Below are 20,441 nucleotides of genomic sequence, written 5' to 3' on the forward strand. Positions count from 1 at the left end.
ATGGTGGGAAGTGTAATTTCACAGTCTGATATGTTTTATTATTTATTATTTTTTTATAATTCAGAGCACTGATTATTTTCAATATTCAGCCACAGCATGGGTTCAGTCGACAGCAGAATAGCTGGAAGTCTCTTCAGAGCTGAAAGGTGGCCGACTCCATTCTGCGCTAACGCGCTAATTGGAAACCTGGCAGAACTCCACTGCACTGTACCACTTCATGAAGAAGAAGGAACAAGGAGCAACGACAGCGATAAATAAACACCGCTCCCCAGATTGAAAAAGACAATTTGCCCCTTCCGTGCCTGCCAAAATACAGTTGGTAACAAGGCTTAAATGGCACTTAATTGAATATAGCAAGGTTTGTAAAGGTCGCCATTCTTATGGGGGCAGGCCATCTGTGCCCACACTGTGCTGCGGAGGCCATTTTGAAAAAGGTGGCAGTTTGAACAGAAATGGAGGAATGGGAGTGACGGTCATGAAAGTGGTGAATGTGAGGGAGGGATGGCGTGGCATAATTTATGAGCGTAACGCACCGTACACCCCAACCACTCACAACAGCGGGGTTTCCTCTGCGCTGCACAGCAGCTCTGGCCCAAATCATACATATATAATATAGTATAGTAAAAAAAAATTTAACTCACACAGTTAGCACAAGAGCACTGTATGTGGATCAAATTGTGAATGATTTTTTTCATGGCTTTTGCTAAAACGATTTCTCAGTCAGGCTGAACCACCAAAAAAACTATACATTGCTACAGCCCCAATTTGCAAATAACTGACAGAAAATAGTGCACCAACTGCAATGCCACTGGTTGTTAGTGTTTCTTAGATCATTGTTCTTTGATTGATCTTGTTCAAATAAAACCAGTTCTGGCATTTTGATAGAATGATTTTATTTTGTTTGCAGTGTTTTGGTAGTTTTGGTGCATTTTGTGCATACATTTAACTGTTGTGCCAAGCTGCATGATGGAGCAGAGAGTTGTATGAAGAGCTTTGATCATAGCAACAAATAATTATAGCTACAAAGTCAGAGAAAAAAAAAATCTCAACTGCAGCGAAAGACGCTGTTCACACCACTGTCCACACCCGCCTGCCCCCCCACCCTCTCAGATGAGGACCAAGGCCACCTCTCTGAACGGGTACTTGTCGTCTGCCATTCCATGTCCTCTATTCTAACGTGGATCATCTGCCACCTCCATGTTGTCGCCATGTTGTTGCAGGTGGATACACATCTTACCAAGACGTAAAATCAAATCATTTGAGTGCTGGCTCAAACGAACAAACTGGTATGTGTCAAAAAAGGTTGAAAACCCCTGTGATAAAGGATGGTGATTACATATTACATCCAATGAGAATGTGCTCAAATTGGTCATGTTCAAGTAATTGGTGCCCATAGATTTCTTTTTTTTTAAACATTCATGATCTAAACATGAATGTTACAGTATTCCGTTCCCATAAAACTAAGCATTAATGTTACAGTTAGTTACTTATCTTCAGTAGTTGGATTCACTGATAGTTAGATGCATTGCAATGAATGAAAAGATAGTTGTATCTGAGGTAATGTTTATATTTCATTTAGAAATGCTAATAATTTGATGTTAAGCTGTGTCAAGTGATTTGGGTTAAGCAAACAAATTATTTTCGATTCATGTGTATTGTATTCAAGTAATTGAAAAGAGCGTTTTGAGTTTTTGAAAATGCGTTTTGATTATCCGTTTTGACGTTTGTGTCTACAGTTTTGAATGAAAATGACCTCAAGGTTCTGAATTTAGTGTCAAAGTGATTGTAAAAAACTGTAAATCCGAAAAGCCTCCCGCCGTTGCCATGGTGACGAGCCCTGGTTGGTTGAACAGATGGCCTCAGTGGACTGTGTGGCAATTAAAGGTGTGTGTGCGTGTGTGTGTGTGTGTGTGTGTGTGGGTGTGTGTGTGCGTGTGTCTGTGTATATGTGTGTATATATGTGCGTGTGTGAGTGTGTGTGTGTTTGTGTCTGTGGCTCTGTGGGTGGGTATATGCGCACATGCGTGCATGTGTGTGCATCCATGCATGTGTACGTTATATGCCTGTGTGGGGGGAGGAAAGTGGGTCAGGATAAGCTAGTAGTGGTGAAACTCGTGGCTGCCTGAGGGCTGCACACACACACACACACACACACACACACGTACAGTCATGCTCCACTTCACCCTGCCTCCCAGTGCACTCCCCCCCCCCTCCCGTGTAAAAACATTGGGCCTGAGTTCCACTCATCAGCGTATGAGGGGGGGGGGGGCATGCCCAGAACTGCTGTGTGTCCACAGACCCCACCCGAGTGCAGCATGAATTAATTAACATCCCGCTCCGACGCCGAGAGAAACTCCACACAGTCACTGCCACAAACAAGCGCTGCCCTGTCAACAAGATTAACCCCTCACTGCTCCCGGAACATCACCTCGAATTAGACCCCCGCCGCGGTGACAACTCCCAGCGTGGAGCTTCTCCGACAGAGATCCCATTTTCCCCCATCTCTGTCCAGGTTTCCCCTGCCTCGCCTGCGCTCGGGATAAAAGCTTCTGTCTGAGAGTCGCTTAGCCGAGTGCTTCTCAACTCACTGGGCATTTCTGAAATGACTTGGCTGAACAGCTGATGCTCTGCACACATCACCTGTGGTAGAAAGTCTAACTGCAATAGTCAAAACACACTGTGCTGTGGTGTGGGTGGGAACCATCTCGATTGTCCTTTTTACAACACATTTCCTATAGACAGGATCAAGGCACACACATTGCTCCATCAGCTTCAGTTCCACGCACACACACCCGCACACACAGTGTGTGAGTTTTTCTAGGTCCGGGGCCAGCCTCACACACTGCAGCTGGAAAGACCAACAGGCCGGAAAGAACTGAACGATCGTTAATGCACAGCTCGTTAGCTCGTTAGCTCGTTTGCTCTTTCGGGCCAGCTAGCAATCCCAAGGTGCACCCTGCTGGCGCCCCAACCGAAAACACAACCTCGTCCCAAACCGGCGTAGACGACAGAACACTGCAACATTCAGGAGAATGCCTCCAGCATGGCTCAGCGCACCGCAAACACACACACACACACACTCCACCTCCTTCCTGTGATTTCTGTCCATAACCATAACAGTGTATCTGTATCCTGGATGCAAACACTTCCTTCTTTACGTTTTACACTGAACTTAGCAACCAGTATTAGTCTGGTTCTTGTGCTTTATTTGTAGCTTTTTATTTTTTTAAATACGATCTGCGTCTGTTTGGCCATGAAATTATAATATTTCTTGCGGTAGGGCTCACATATCTGCATATTCGTCGTATCTGCATATTCACATAAACAGCAGATACAAATACGTTTATGAAAGGCCATCAAATCTTCAGTCCACATCCCTTGTAACCTGCATTTCCACGGGAGCAAAACAAATGCTAATGCAATCATGCACTTGTAGCGCTGCACATCAAGCACTTAGTTCCAATCACTGTCCGACTCCATGGCTGGACTCACAAAGGAAAAAATCATTTTGTCAGAATTTTCCAAGACTTAAGTTACTATAATAAAACAATAATTGGTTGTCTCTGCATTTGTGCATGTGTGTGTGTTATACTGGCTGTGTGAGTGTGTGTGTGTGTGTGTGTCCACAGACGTGTGTGTTATACTGGCCCAGAGGAAAGCATACTGAGCATGTGTGTATGTGTGTGTTATACTGGCCTTGTAGTTAAAGTGCTGCCCCATGCTGCTATAACGCAGTGTTCGGTCCAGTAGAATGCACATGGAGCTAAGTGTGTGTGTATGCATGCATGAGTGTGTGTGTGTGTGTGTGTGTGTGTGTGTGTTTGTGTTATACTGGCCTTGCCGTTAAAGTGCTGCCCCATGCTGCTATAACGCAGTGTTCGGTCCAGTGGAAAGCACATGGAGCAAAGTGTGTGTGTATGTATGCATGAGTGTGTGTGTGTGTGTGTGTGTGTGTGTGCGTTATACTGGCCTTGTGGTTAAAGTGGTGCCCCACGCTGCTGTAATGCAGTGTTCAGTCCAGTGGAGCATGGAGCCCCTGCTGGCCCTCGAACCAGACCTCTCTGCAGCCAATCCGGTACTGCCTCCTACCCAGAACCAGCCAATCCAGTAACAGCACAGAGAAGCTCACTGTGCCTGAACACTGTGTGCCAGAGCATGTACGAAACGCAGGCTCGTGGCCAGAATATTCTAGAACAGTAGCATGCGTGGATACAGGGTCACAGTGCTCACCCCTGAATTGCCTGGGCAAACGCGGGACGCTGTATGGAAAACCCGGAACGCTGTATGGAAATAAGTAAACAGGTAAGCCATCCGAGAGTCTGTGAACTGTGTGAACAGTGTAATGCAGTCCCTTGCGGTCACCAGTGGCAACGGCATTCTGATTGGTGGAGAGGAGATTGGGGAGGTGAGGAGTGGTGGGGGGGGTGCAGGGGGATCTCTCCAAAGGTGTGCATTACTGACTATTCAAAGAGACTCAATGATAAATTCAGTGAGCGTACGCTTCATTGTGTTCAAAAGCGACACACAGGTGAACAGCAGGCTCCGACAGAGGGGGAAGAGATGCCAAACCCCCCGAGACACACACACACACACACACACCCCACAGGAATTTGGCAAAAGTGAGTTTTGATGCAGTCTGAATTTCACAAACTCTTTCTCTCGATTCTCGAGGGTGTCATAGATCCTCACAAGCCTGTACTCCCCTGTCACCCCCCCCCCCCTCCTCCACCCCCACCACCTGGGACTGGCAGACAATAGACACCTGCTGAGAAGCCACCTACATGCTAAAAGCAAACAATCGACCCCTCCACACACACACGCACATGTTCGATGTTAGAAGGTCTCTCCTTTCCAAGACTGAAAAGAACTGAAATGGGGAAGAGGTCAATGGAGACTGGCCTTTACAGAAATCAAACCGGAGTCGCATTTCCAAAGCATGACTGCACAAGGTAGCTGGAAAAAAAGAAACAAAAAAGAGACACAAACACAGACTGGGATGGGTCCTGTTAAAATACAGACCGGGACCAGCTGAGGCCATACCCCCCCCCCCCCCCCCCCCCCCTCTCCTTTGCGCTGTGTTTGTACATTTCAGGGGTGAAACAAGTCAAATCAATAACAAACTCTCCCCCTCTCACACAAGCAGTAGGAACAGTAGGGTAAAGTAGCAGGTAGTCTTGTTCTTCTTTTTTCAAACAGAAAATTGGCCTCTGGCCAAGGTTCAACATTCTTGATACCGCCATTTTGTGGTTAATGACGCTTTTCTTGTTTGCTAATGTTGTTCATTTATAACAACATTTGCAAAAAAAGCTGCATTTAACAGAGGAAGTAGCGCTTGGAAAAATAGGGGTAGAAATTGAAGCCTAGTAATCTAAAAAGGTAACTTTTTCCCTAGACAATACAAACCAACTCTTTAAAATGGATAGAAACCCCATCCCCTTTGTCTTGAACAAAACTGCATTGCTTCAAAGCCTTTATGGGCTTTCTGTAGCCACAGCACAAAAAATTGGGCCCCATTTTCGCAGTCCAAGTGAAATTGTGAAACGCTCGCCCTAACACAAGGCATCGGTGAATTAGGCATGTCCATTTCGGTAATTGTGTGACTCCGGGCATTAGGGCAAATTACTGTTATGGCTGTTGTGAGGGTTTGATCTTGTTACGTCCAAACACACTGCCCCATTCTTCTGCGTTCAAAACAGCGCCTTGGTGTCACAGCAAACTACAAATTTTGTCTTGTTTGAGAGGCTCTGTCAAGAGCGATATTCTCAAGAGGAAAGTGGTGTACTTGTCCCGGCAGTAGAGTCACCATGCCCTGCATTCGTCGCAGCACACACGAGCCTCCTCAGGCAAACAATGTTAAAACGGCCCAGGAGGAGCTGGCAATCTGGGTTAGTGTCTCCTCAGCGTGTCCTCGGAGAACCGTAGCCCAGTGTAGGAAGTGGTTCCGATGGTGTGAGACTTTCAGCAAACAACATGACATCACCATGAACCAAGTAAGAGCCGGAAACTTCCGGAATAACAGCATACGGCTTCAGTCACTCTGGCCAAGGCACCTGTGCAGGAAGTTTGATGGATGTTTGTCATTTTACTGTCTGTCCCGTCCATCCGCTTGAATCCCCACTGACCTAGGCAGGGGAAATTTTCACCAACAAATATCACTCTGTACTGAATCTCCTGCAGAGCTTTGTACAAATTCATGGAGATTTATGGAGATTCATAGATATCCGTCCGGCAGATGAGTTTAATGAGCGGTAATCTGTGTTTGAGGATAATATTCTCTGGAGAGGCTCCATGTTATGTCTGCGTCTGCCTTTCTGTTCAGCGGTGGCCTAAATCTCAACACAGCTGGCGGTCTGATGTCCCAATCAAGAGCGAATATTTTGTGTGTTTGAAAAAGAAAAAGAAAAAAAAAGAGGCATATACATCGCCTGCATACTGATTCAACACTTGGAATAAACAGTTTTATTTATTGGCAAAAAGTGAGCAATGTGACTTCACCCTGGAGAAGCAATAAGAGTGTGATTAGTACCCTTAACTGGTGCCATCGGTCTTTAGCGGTTGGTCTTTAGCAGGCTTTTTTGGCGGGATAACAAGATCTCTCGCAGTGCACCGTGGTGCAGTCACGGTTCTAACCTCACAGTAGGCCCACAACATCTGCATGACCGCAATCACTGAGTATGTCCGTCTGTCTGTACTGAGGGGTATGTCCGTCTGTCCGTACGTACGGAGGGGTATGTCCGTCTGGTCATCAGTCCAGACAGGACCCTCTGCCTCGCCAAAGGACAAGCTGTCCATCATTTATGTAATAAACCCGCCCTTGTCTTCCCTCACATACCACTCTCCATGTCTTCTGACCCATGCAGGAGAGAGTGATGGCGGCCATGTTCTTGCCAATAACACCCATCACCGGCGGTTACAAACACGTAATTGTTTTGTTTCCTACGCTTTACTGAGCTTGTCTGACGTATTGGAACCTATGAACTACTCTCAAAGTGCAAAGCCCACCTTCTGGTCCTCTGGGTTGGCTCAATTACACCAGGCGAGATCAATCAAGCACAGAAGAGTATTTGAATCCAAAGTAATTACGAACCAGGTCTGCAGCACAAGGCCAACGTGCATGTACCCTGCTTATGTTCATATGAGCTTTCATCTACGAAACATGCTAGCGAATCATGCACAGAAATCCATAGCTGTACGTATTAAAACAAACGTCACCATCCCCAGCATCCCGCCCCCTCCATTACCCAGCGTTTCAGCAGACCAGTAATCACACACCAGTCTCTTTAATGGAGAATAGACAGGCCAGCTGTCTGTTATAAACAGACATGTTGAAGTTGGGGGGGGGGGGTTAATGCATCAGATATGCATTATTACAGGTCCACCATAGCTGTAAAATCGTCTGGAAGGGTGATATTCTCCAACTGTGTGTGTGTGCGTGGATGGGTGTGCATGCATGTGTATGTGTGTCTGCGTGTGTATGTGCGCATGTGTACTGGCAGAGTTTCTGAGGGAAATGAAACTGAAAATGAAACTGAAAATGCTTGCTCTCGATTTCACTATTAAAATAACCATCTATCCATCTGGTACACACAAACTGCCACATCTTTGCCCTTTGGCCATCTGTGTTTCTCAGTTCTAAATTTTTTGTCTAAGTCCTATTTTTTTTACTCTGCTTTGGATTTTTACTTTGTGCCTTTGCTTTTCTGTCTCCTCGGTTTTTGAACTCTGCCTGTCTCTCGACTACGCTCTGCCTGCCCCACATGCACCTGTCTGCCTGGATCTGGACCATCGCCTGTTTGTGGATTACGTTTTAGATCTGCCACTTGTCAATAAAGCCTGCTGTTATCTTATCCCTGAGTCTGCGATTGGTTCCCTTTGCCCGATTCCTGACATAAACACAGTGTCTCCATCCTCTTTCTATCACATATAGACCCTCTCTCTCTTCCTGTTGCCCCTCTTGCCCTCTCCCCATCACACACACACTCTCATTCTGTTGCACCTTGCTCTCTCTCTCTCTCTCTCTCTCTCTCTCTCTCTCTCTGAGACAGGACTACAGGGCTTAACCACTTAATCTGTGAGTGCGGGGCAGAATGGCTAAATCAGATTAATAGTGAATCAGAACAGCAGCAGCAGATTGGATTCTGGTTATTGATTTCCTCAGTCTCCCTGCCTCAGCGGTTCTGGGTCTTGAGCATGAGGAGAACAGAGCTCAGCTGGGCTGGGCTGGGCTGGGCTGGGCTGGGCTCCATAAAACTCAGGCTGTAACTCACTGATAAGCCTGCAAACCCATAACCATGCTCACAGGGAGAGAGGGAGGGGGGACGGAGGAGGGAGAGGGAGGGATGGAGGAGAAAGCAAGGGGAAGAGGAGAGAGTGAGGGAGGGATGGAGGAGAAAGCAAGGGGAAGAGGAGAGAATGAGGGAGGGATGGAGGAGAGAGGACAGGAGGGGGGGGGGGGGGTGTGCAACGGTGAGAGTGCTTCTGTGTAATAGAGAGAGAAGGTAAGAGAGAAACAGAGATCGACAGAGATTGACAGAGACTGACAGAGATAAAGAGAGATAGAACAGAGAGAAAGAGAAGCACTCCCCCTCCCTGCAAATCCCCCCCTCTGCTGCCCAGACCCAGACAATGAAGAGATTCAGTCCGCACAATGAAAGACCTTTTTCCACATTACTTATTGTATTATATATATATATTGTTTACCTGTCGCATATGCTCTTTCAGGGAACCCTGTCTCCCACCACTGCATGTGTGTCATTAAGTCATTTGGTGTTTGGAGACTGTTCCAACTGCTCCTTCTCTTCACTGGGCCACCGTGATAGAGGAATCCTTTAACAAATGTCAGTGACATTTAAATGGAGGTTCAGGCTATGAATGGGCCAGTAATTATGCAGTAATTTAGGCAAGCACCTCCTTTAAAAGCCAGTCTGAAATCACTGATCACTGATTGGGCTCTCACACACATACACACACATACAGGCAAGAATACAGACAGGCACTTTACAGCCTCACACACACACACACACACACACACACACTACAGCCTCACATATACCCACGCACACACACACTACAGACACTCACAAGTCTGCATACACACACACAATCCACAGCCTCACACATACTGTACCCACGCACACCAATAATCACACACCTCAATCTCTGCATTTCACCCAAAGGGCCAATCTGTTCAAAAGCCTGTGATCTTAACACACTGAGCAGATGTCTCCCGGTTCACTCTCCTGACCCTCCAAATTCACACCTGTTTCTCTGGCACTTTCTCCCTCCCTCCTGTCAAATGGTCACTTGTTTTTGTTTTCCTAGTGTCCGTGGCTCAAAGGATTTAAACTGATGTTAAAAACATTCAATGACCCTCAATGAGCAGAATCCAGGCTGTAAACTATGCCAATTAACCAGAGAGAGAGAGAGAGATATGCAAGCAACAGAATGAGAGAGGGAGTGTGTGTGTGTGTGTGTGTGTGTGTGTGTGTGTGTAGGGGGATGGGGGGGTTAGTAGCTTTCATTTTCGCTGAGTAAGCCACCATATGTAACTGAAACAAGCTTTTAAAAATCATGAATTTGTTCTATCACATCCGCGGATTCCATCTGTAGATTTCTGGCTATGTACTTCTTACAAAGGAAAGAACCAAGAGAACACGCCAGCATTTACCGCATTCCAAGAAGGAAGTCACACAGATTAACACAACTTCTGGCCAGTCTTATGTAGTAAATGTATGATACAGAAACATCCTCTAAACAATATAATGCTGCAGACCCATGCCGTTTCCAATAAAACTGGCCAAGCAACAAAGAAGAGAGCTAGCGTTAGCATGCTTCATATGATATGAACAGTTCTCATCCAGAATTGGATACAGTCGACAATATTGCATGTCTTTCAGGCAGTGCTTTTCATCAATGAAGTCTGTAAATAAAGGACTTTGCTGTTAATAACCATGAGCTTGGGTTGTATTGATTTTGCATGTTTATTTAAGTTTATTTAAGGTATTGCACATTGCCCATTAGTTAGAATCCTGCCCCATCAGTGATTTATGAGGCAATTTACCCTTCTTGCAATTTGTAATCTTCTCGAAATTAAAAGAAAATTGAACAAAGAAACTATTAAAATACGTTTACTTTTTACAGTGTTTTTGGCTTTCTATTTAAACCACTGGTAAAGGACGCAGAGTACGTGAAAAGTAGAATGGATTGTCGCAAGCACAATCTGTTCAGTTCAAACAGTACATATGGAAGGTAATTAGGGTAGTAGAGGGAGAACCGCGTGGACAATAATGTGAGCTTGCATGTAAAACTTGGATTACATTCTGAGCTTTGCGTGAGTTTCTTTTCCAGATAATTGCCTTTTCGTGACTGATGCTCATCTATCATGTCGAGTTAATTTCCCAAATGGTTAATCTAGCTAAGAAAAGGGAGCGGAATCTCCGTACCCTGTCAGAGAAGCCACAATCGAGCACACTGGCACAAACGCACCACCTCCACCTCACCGTGATGAAATGCAGCTATCAGCCACAAGTGAGCACCTGGACCAGAAGGCTGTTCCCAAGCAATTAAAGAAGGTGAACAATGCAGAATTCCCAGGCTGAACACAATGCACAATTCCTGAGCTGAACACAATGGAGAATTCCCAGGCGGAACACAATCCAGTATTCCCAAGTAGAATACAATGGAATCTCAGTGTGATCATGTGGGGCAAGCCCAAAGCCTCACTGTTCTGTGGGAACATACTTCTCCTGGTGATTGTGTGGACGGGAAAGACAAAAGATTTTTAATGAACAAGATCTCCAGCTCTACACCCACACTCCCGCACCACAGCATGACTCAGTTTTCCGGTAGTTTGTTTAACCGTCTTTGAAATAACTACATGCCTGGTTCACTTAAGCAGCCATGTTGCTGGTTTCTTTCCGGAGCAAACAGGACGTTGCGGGAACAACATTCCGTGCCGGTTATGCCGATACGTCACCTCGGCTTCCCCCACAGACCCGACGTGGTCTTCACTGGGGCGGGTCAAGCCCTCCGCTCTACTTCCAGGGAGCATCCGGATCGATCCATGTAAACAGCAATAGGGCCGCTGTCCATCACGGCATTCCCCGTGGGTCACTTACGGAATCGAGGTCATTCCGGAGCCTCGCGAATCGCCGGGATGAAGGGAACGGGATATGAATCAGAAGCCCGGGGTCATGTAGCATCAGTTCCACTCGCTTTGTTTTTCTTTTAAACTGGCCCCCAAAAACAGTTGATGCCACAAAACAAAATTGATTCTTGCCATCATGAACAAATATATTTGATTATGCGGTCACATCCCGAGCGTTACGAACACACTTACACCTTCTCCAGCTTCCTGAAGCCCCGTTCTCTCACCGTTCACTTTCTGCAGTAACAAGGACCTTCAGTAAAAAGAGGGGTCTGAAAATCCGGTGAGACGTGCGCCTCACACTTCTCACTATTACTTACAATAACTTTTCTTTTTTTCCGAGAAAGACTCGTGTGAAGAATGTGTGAATTTACCTCAGGAAAGGCTTTCTGTGAATGACTCCGCAAAGACGCCAAGTCAATAGCGCTTAGCAGCAGAACTCAAGGCCTGTCACTCAGTACTCTGGGTCTATTCTCATGGCAGCACCCTGAATTCCTTTAATAATAAGAGAGTTAATATTCCACTCAGAAATTAATTAACCCCATGTGCCCCCTTGGGCTAGCAAAAAGAAAGAAACGTTGCCGATATGGATAGAACCGTGAAATCTACGACTAGGCCCAACGCATAAAGCTTTTGGCTCAATCTCCGAATTAAGCGGATACATTTTAATTAAGATGACAGAGCAATTAGCAGACAGATGGCAAGCTTCCTTCAAACTGGAAAACAGCACAGAGACATCGAGTGACAACCCAAAACAGCTGCATATTCCGGATATGAACACACAGCCAATGAGCAGAGGGGTTTTCCTGCTAACAGAATGCTGAAGGCAGTTGTCATTGTTGGATAAGGACACAAACGCTTGTCAGCTTGGAATTCCATTAACCTCCGTGAAAAAGCAAAAGGAAAAGCCATTGACGCCTTTCGTTAACATGTGTTCGGAGGTTTTTTTCTGTAGACACAAAAACCTGCGGCCAAATGTGGTCAGTAGCAGGTTGCAGTGTTGGTCTTTTTTTACAGTTCTCTCCCGGTTTCTGGTTTCCCGCCCCTTTCAAATGAAAACTTAAACATGCAGGCAAGCTTGTATACAAAGAAATCCACATTTATGTCCAGTTAAAAACAAAATGTAGGCAAAGGAGTGCTTTAGCAGGGCATTGATTTATGAAGCATGAAACGAGTCGACTGTGCAATTAAAGTGATTAAACTAGAAGTGTGTTTGGGCAGTTTGTTAACATGTCAGTTCTGAAACAATGTGTTCCTTTGACAGACTGATGTCTTAGGGGCGGGAAAGCGTACAGAATTGTGTAAGTGGTGCCACCCACTGAAAAGCCTGTTTTAACAGATCTATAGAAATCAAAGCAGTGACACCTCCCTAAGGCACCATGACAACAATTGACGGTTAAACCATGTTAAGCTCTCTTTGTTTAGCAAAGTAGCAAAGTTTTTTTTTTGTATAATTTGCCATATCAATTGTTTTAAACGATAACCTAAATGTGGGTGTGAAGTATGGGTTTTGTATTTTGTATTTTTCCCCTAAGGCTCAGATCTCAAGAATAATAATGAAAAAATAAAGCGCTGGGGAGGATGGGATCGCAGAGGGAGCAGAGCCTGGTGAAACTTCAGGATGTGTGGGGACATGGAGACAGCGCATCGGGCTTTGCTCTTCCCTCCTGGAGGCTAAAGCACACATCCAGTACCTGGGTGACTGTGGATCACCCCCGTATCCTTAACCACCACCTGAGATACAGCCATTGTCCATTGTTGCAACTGGGTCCTGCCCTTAAACAAATCTCATGAGAAAGAACCTCCCTTTTTGGCCGCTCTCACAACGGGCACTTTACAGGAGCGGTCATGGTGACCATAGATTCTGAACCCCGCTTTGTTAGTTTGACAGAGGCATACTCTTAAAATGCAAGTAGACCTTTATTCTTTTTTTAACAATCGTTTCCACACCGAATCAGGACCACTAATGAATACAGTGTGTACACTGTGTGGGAACATGAAAGACATTTTATGTACCACCCTTTAACCTCAGGGTGAGTGACATGAGCCATCGCTTGGCATGTTATTTCATCTATTTTTTTAAGGATAAAAATATGTCTTGCTGCATAGCATCAATGCCAAGATTGAATGATTCAAGCCACGACTTGATAGTTTACATTTGAACACTTCTTCAGACACTGCTTTATAAACCATGTATGTTAATCAGACAAATGCGCATGTGTAAAACATCACCATTCTCAATAATCACTGGTTTATAACACTGTAATTACTGCTTAAGAATGCAAAATGCAGGGACATAACATATTTATTTAGTTATTGACAGGGACCCTTAAGATACATCTCAAAGCTCAATGGCGAAGAGATGATTTTCTTGCTTTCTAGATTCTGCTAAAAGTTAACATGTATCCAGAGGTGCGTGAAAGTGAATAAATGTGGTGTCAGGTTAATCCCCGTCATCCAAATGGGCAAAAGGGATCACCTCAGAACAGATCAGACAAGGCCGGTTGATCAAAGCGGAGCATCGGTCTAAAACACATCACATGGCACGGGAAGCCATTTCACAGGGTCAGTCACTCAGAATCCTCTTCCAGGACTCTGAGACACGGCAGGCTCTGAGAAACTAACTCTCAGCCCAGAACTCTCCCAGCTGATCTGAAAAGTTATCACAGCTCCTCCTCCCCCCCCCTTCCCCGCATTCAAACCGATGTCAGAGCAGTCCAGCTGAGACTGAAAATCAGCCTACGGTCACACAAGAACACTCGTATTCAATTCCCATGGGATTCCGGCACCAGGAGAGACAGAAAACAGCGAGAGACGGGAACAATTATGATCTCAACGCTGGTGAAAACCTCCCCAGAGGGCCATTATGACGTTTTATGCCATGACAGTGAACACTAATGTAATACGCCATTTCCAGAAACTACTTTGCCTTGTGAAAACCGAATCATAACCAAATTATCTAACCTCATACGGACCCAGCCATCTTTCATTTGCATATTATATTTCTGTTCACTGTACAAAATCTAGGCACCAAGAGAGTATATGATGGAAAAAAACAGCATTATATGGTTCCATAAACTGTTATAGACATAGAAATTGAAGTAATGTCACTCCCTAATATGAATCCCTGGTAGACTGCAATTTTGAGAAGCTGCCTTTTACCGTTAAACCAGTTCTACACGTGTTCACGTGAACAGACAAAAGAAAAGCCCTTTCTTCTTTGTTACTGTACCGTGGTGTTGACATTCAGAGGGAGAGAGCCATGTTGAAATTTAGTAGGCCATAATTTTCTATGTAATGCCCATTCTGATTACAGAAACCAGCAGTGACCATTCCTGGCCCTGGAGATCCACCACTGAGGGGGGGCTGGGGGTAAATTAGAGATTCCTCTCAATTATCAGCTGATTGACCCCTGGGAGAAGAGGTCATTCTTCCATTAATCAAATCAACTTCCCTCCTTTTTTCTCCATAATTAAGACCTCAGCTAAGACCTCCCTGAAGGTCAGTAGTAGCGTCTGATTCATCTAGACAGGGTTTTTCATGCCTAGAGAAATCTTTGGTGAGTACCGAAGTAACATTTGCGAGCAGCAAAGAGAAAAAAGCGTAAGAGAAGGGAAGAGGGAAGCAGTTCGATGAGCGCAAGCACAATGTCAGGAAGCCCCAGAAACCCACTGTATGCCACAGTAAACACTGCAGCAGATTCAGCAAAATCTCCTGAAAATCCACCACCATTTTCAAAGAAACCTGTGACTCGCATGTTGGGATAAATCGCATGAAATTTGCCTCCTCATGTGAAAATCATAATTTCACATGTGAAAAGAAAAATGCAACCTGCAGGTTGCATTGAAAACTGACACATGAAAACAAAATGTGTGAAATTTCATGTGATTTCACGTAACATTCTCACATGTGACTGACATGTGAGAACGTCATGTGTGAAAACAAAACCTGTGAATTCAAATAGCATGTTACCTTTTCCTGCTCTCAAATTAGAAAGGATTATTTTTATTGTTCACGTGTGGTCTTCACATGTGGTTTTTGGACCCATGATTTTTTACTTTTTCATGACAAACTAAAAGGCAATCAGAAAGAATAACGTGGTCCTTAATATAGCTGCATATATACTACGTTTTGAGTAACTGTACTTTTCCAAACCAAAGAGAACAGATGATACTTTCTAAGAGTACAGATACTTCACCAAAGCTAAATATATCGTCCCAGGGCAAATTAAGAAAACACGCCTATGCTGGCATCTTTGAAGCATAAACTGAGCATTTAATTATCGTAATGCATAAATTACTTTGGGCAAGAGAGACACCTTAGGATGAAGCACTCCCTGCCTTCCTACCCTCCCCGAATGTTATTCTACCAATAATAACGATCTCTATGGTAGCCTTTAGACTACATTTTTCTGAAGTCATTCCAAATTAATGGGCAGGACATATCTCTAATTATCCATTTCCATGGTCTTCTCAGTCGTTACAGCTGTGCATCCTGGCTATCAGGGGAGACTACAGGGGTGGAGCTGGAGCAATTCCCACTGGGTAACTCTACCATTCATTAAACGGTAAAATGCATTCATTATTCACTTGCTGTAAAGCATTGCACGCTTTACTATGCAGCATATATATATTAAATATATATGCACGTACACGGTGTGTGTGTGTGGGGAGGGGGGGAGGGGGCATGTGCATCAATTCCAGATGTTTCCAAAGCTTGGCTTTCCAGCTGACAGTAACTAGGCCACTGTTTTACAAACATAAAAGACTCGATCTAAATGGAGTCAGGGGATGCAGCCAATCAGAGTTGAGTGTGCACGCTAAGACAGAACTCTAAGTTTGTACTGAAGGTTGGACAAGCCTCACAACGTTAAATGTCTGGCGGAAAAATATATCTGTTACCTACTCTTTTTAAGAAATGGCTAAATGCCGTTATGAAGTATGAAATAACTCACTTTAAAAGTTATCTTAAAATGTTGTATCAATGAATGCTATAAATAATTGAGTACATTTTAAATTCAAATGCTTGTTTGTACTAAGCTACCAAGCAAGATAAACTCGTTCACAGCACTGTGCAACACAGCAGGCACACAGCAAATCAGTGACACCTAACGAGGATTTAACCCTGCCCATAAACTGTTTTAGCGTCAACCTACAAAAGCGTACCGTTTTTTTTTTGTTTTTTTTTTTTATAAACGGAAAGTCTCCGGCGTTTAAACCAGTTCACCCAAGCGCATACATTTATATAGACTTGGGTCAATACCTTACGATTTCAGGGATGAAAGGACCGCATGGGTAAGTTATTCATTCTGAATAATTGTTATTCATTCGGGGGAAAAAACGCAACTAAATTAAACAGGCTTCCCAATGACCTCCACCTCAGTCACAATCCCGTTGATCCCACTCCAGCTGTTCTGAGCTGGCGGATTTTATCAGCGTCAACAACTGTACAATTCATCCATGGAGGAACCACGGACCACTCAGAGAGGGGGGGGGGGGGGGGTCATGCCTCATCAGGGTCGTTCGAAAACAATATTGTAAAAATATGCGCTTTTTATTTGTACAGCAAAAGTATTTATTTTAGGGGAACTTTCGGGCGTCATTAGATAAGTAAGTACAAGCAGCTCGACTACATTCGTACATTCGTGTATTCGTACACCCGAATACACAATTATACAATATTAATTTTAAATAACGTCATTGGGCGCGAAATAATATAGGAGTGTTATTTTAACCAGTAGAATAGCCGGCACAGACGTCTGTAGCAATGCCATTTGTCATCACTGAAACCCAACAGCAGCTAAAAATGGCTTCGATCCAAGACGAAGGGAGAGCCATCTATCTCAGATCGGCAGCAAAGTGCCTTAGTCGTTGCAGAACTGCATTTGTAAACATAGGATCGAAGGTCCCGTTCCCTTGTGGGACACGCCGACATGTGCCCTTGACCAATCCATAACTAATATAGCCTACTTCCGTGCCAGTCGCGCAAATTGATAGCGAGCAAAATGTAAGGCACTCACGGCAAGAGTGTGCTAAGCAGCTAAATAATTAATGTAATGTAAAATGTTAATGAAACTCAGCCTTTCATCCAAGCCACCGAACAGCCCCCGTCGTTATCGCGCGGGATCATTTGTCAGCTGTGGGAACCAAGGATTTAAGAAAAGCATTACTTTAATGTCATTCCGCTGACAATAACATTCGTCTTCCGTGAAAATGAGATTGATTCGACTTCAAGTTCAGCGTTCCGTTTTAAAAAACTAATCTGCAATATCGCAGACTTCCGCCGATTCAATATGCCAGTCAACAGCACCTTTGAGTTGATGACCCTTAATTAAAATGCTCCGCGTTATCATGTCTGACAAATGACTACCTCCCTTTCCGAGGTCTAACAGAAAACTAGTCTTTTGTCCTCCTTTGTATATTTTCCGCCGACTTATTCGAGAAATTAAATATTTCGCACTGTTGCAAAACGAGGACGAGGGCTATTTTTCATGTGTTTTCTTGAAAGCACGGTGTTCAAAGTTTAGGTTGGCAGGGAGCCTTTTGATCGGACTGTTAATATTCCGATTCAAACCAATTCTACGCTGCAGCAGTACTACAGATAGCAGCTGTAGAGAACTGCTACAACAATTAAAATTCTGGAGCCTAACTTTGCCATCTTTGGCTCGCAAGTCGTCAGCATCAACTGAGTTTTATTCCCTGAAATATATAAATATATGAACTGGGGCAAATATATAGGTTATTGCAAAGAAAATACATTCTTACGTCAATCAGACATAGCATCATAACACAACATAAAAAATGACATGAAAACAGTCATGGGGGCGACATGGTTCAGGCAGTAAGAGCAGTTGTCTGGCAGTCGGAGGGTTGCCGGTTCGATCCTCCGCCCGGGCTGTGTCGAAGTGTCCCTGACACCTAACCCCCCAAATGCTCTTGACGAGCTGGAAGCCAATCGCCGTGTGTGTGTGTGTGTGTGTGTGTGTGTGTGTGTGTGTGTGTGTGTGTGTGTGTGTGTGTGTGTGTGTGTGTGTGTGTGTGTGTGAGAAGCACCAATTGTACAGCGCTTTGGATAAAGGTGCTGTATAAATGCCAACCATTTATCATGTGGCCCTCGACAGTGATGTGATGTGTCAGTTGTCATCTGAACATTGGCTTCAGCAGCATTCATCGGACCAAGAAAACGCGCGATGTGCATTCGTACAACAGCGTACCTGCACTACATTTAAATGAAACATTTCATCAACTCGTCGAAGGGGATGCAGACTGCTGTTGATGCCCCCATTTAATTTCTAGCAAAATTGGGTGATACGTTAAATGGTATTTAAAAATGGGCTGTATGAGTTCTATCACTTATCTACGTAGGCTATATTCCACCAATTATAAATCTGCAGCACAGAGGCTACGTATATTGCAGCCAACAAACTCAAACATCCAATTCGCGAGGTGAGGTCGTTCCGGGCGTATTCTGTTCCCCACGCAGGGAAACGCAGGCAGTGCATAAGCTTTCACCTGAGCGTAGCACCAGGCGGTAATGCGTTGACATGATCTCATGTGGGGCACACGCACACCTGGGAGGGGGGGTGGTCCACTCTCAACACACATCCCCACCGCCGTTGCAGATGTATAATCTAAGTTTTCATCACTATCGCCATCTTCCTGCATCCTCTGTTATTTCACTTGAAGTTTGAATGGACGGACGGTCTGACCGATAATTTTCAGATCCTAGCCTAAATGCAAACACCAATGTTGTTCAAAACACCAGTTAAATTAATTAGTTAGTCATTTATTACTTTATAACTTAGTAAATATGGTATTTTTAGAATTAATAGACATTTTAATATTGTGTAAAAATGACATAAATTGCTCCCACTTTTGAAACAAGACCACTATTATACCAGTGACTTCAACGAAGGCATTCGTCAAATGCAAACAGTTAAAATGGCGTGGATGTGTCTTACCTGGTACGTTGACGGCCACCAGGAATATCCAAAAACTCGTTGACATCGCCATGGCCATACCGACAAGCCTTTCCCCAAATATCCCGACTTTCTTTATACCCCGAGAGTGATTTGATGTCTTCAATGGATTTCGGCCAGGCATGCAACTTCAGCACAAGACGTAGCCCAAATCCCCGTCCGACGTATTCGGATAAGCAGGAAAACAGCTGAAAGAGGACACGCGCATTCAACACACCGAGATGTTTTGAAAGGTAATAACGCTAGCTCTCTTGCGGGGTATGTCGAACTGTTTCAGCACAGTTATTTCCAAGCAGGCAGTCTCCCAAGTATGTGCGCTCCGCAAAAAAAGCGCAACGATGAGTTTGCCGAGATATTTCCTTTGGTTTGCTGCAATGAATAGCGCAGACAAGTCACCACGAGGCGTACGACGAGCAATAGCCTACTTTATATGCCGCGCGGTTGCTAGACTCAGTACGAGTCTTGCAGATTGGGATGAAGACTGGGCGTTTGGAGACGTCTGTAAAGTTCAGAAATTCATGTTTTTCTTTCCTGGATTTTCAGAATGTACACAATCCCAAATATCCAGAATTTTACCACCAGCGCGGCACATGCGTGTCGCTTGCGTCCCTCTTTCTGGAATAGAGGAGAGGGGGTGTACGGCTTCCCGATGTTTCAGTGACAAGTTCCAAAAACGCAATGTACGTTCTTTGAAATCGCCTGCTTTGAAAATATGCGAAACGGATTAAGTTGCATCCGTTTTTTGAGCACACGACTAAAGCAAAGGACACGATTTGTCAATTTAATTTGAAAAGCAACTGGATATTGGAAGTTTAAAAAAACCCAGGTCAGCCTCTCTGTAAGGGTATCTTGGAATGCGCTGCGGGTTTGATGCAGTCTGCAGGACAGAACTGCTTCCGTTCGCGTCTCACGGCGAAATGATGCTCACACTCCAAGTGCAGAAGTAAGTTTCCCCCAGAAAGAGTCCCGTACTATACAGACTTCCCCGTTGCAGCAGCGGTTCCACCAGTAATGCTACAATAGAACTGACAAGCGGCGAGGAGCGATTATGGTCACGTGACGCGATATAAGGCGGGGCCTGTCCTGTCATCAAAGCCAGGTAGAGGGAAAAAGGAAAAGTTTGCATCCAGGAAAAGGGTTTTAAAGCAGCAGATCCACGTCATTATAATCTACGTATCCACAACCTCTGAATTTATTTTGTTTTCTCGTTTTGCTGCGTTTTCTGAATGCCAAATTCCAGGACATACTCTCCAGGAAACAAATGCAGTAGTGATGATCGGAAAGGTCACTACAACACACAAGTCGTGTTCCTGCTTG

At 44.6% G+C, this 20,441-nt stretch overlaps 1 protein-coding gene across 1 annotated transcript in view; it reads right to left on the bottom strand.

The window, feature by feature from the left end:
• Positions 1 to 20,124, bottom strand: part of nectin1b (nectin cell adhesion molecule 1b) — an 88,169-nt gene extending 68,045 nt beyond the window's left edge. Inside the window, exon 1 of the mRNA XM_061216182.1 lies at positions 19,107 to 20,124. Coding sequence (XP_061072166.1) covers positions 19,107 to 19,248 — 142 coding nt within the window. The 5' untranslated portion in view covers positions 19,249 to 20,124. The remainder of the gene's footprint in view (positions 1 to 19,106) is intronic.
• Between the last annotated feature and the right edge of the window lie 317 nt (positions 20,125 to 20,441).

The sequence above is a fragment of the Conger conger genome, chromosome 13, assembly GCF_963514075.1.
Source record: "Conger conger chromosome 13, fConCon1.1, whole genome shotgun sequence".
NCBI lineage: Eukaryota > Metazoa > Chordata > Actinopteri > Anguilliformes > Congridae > Conger > Conger conger.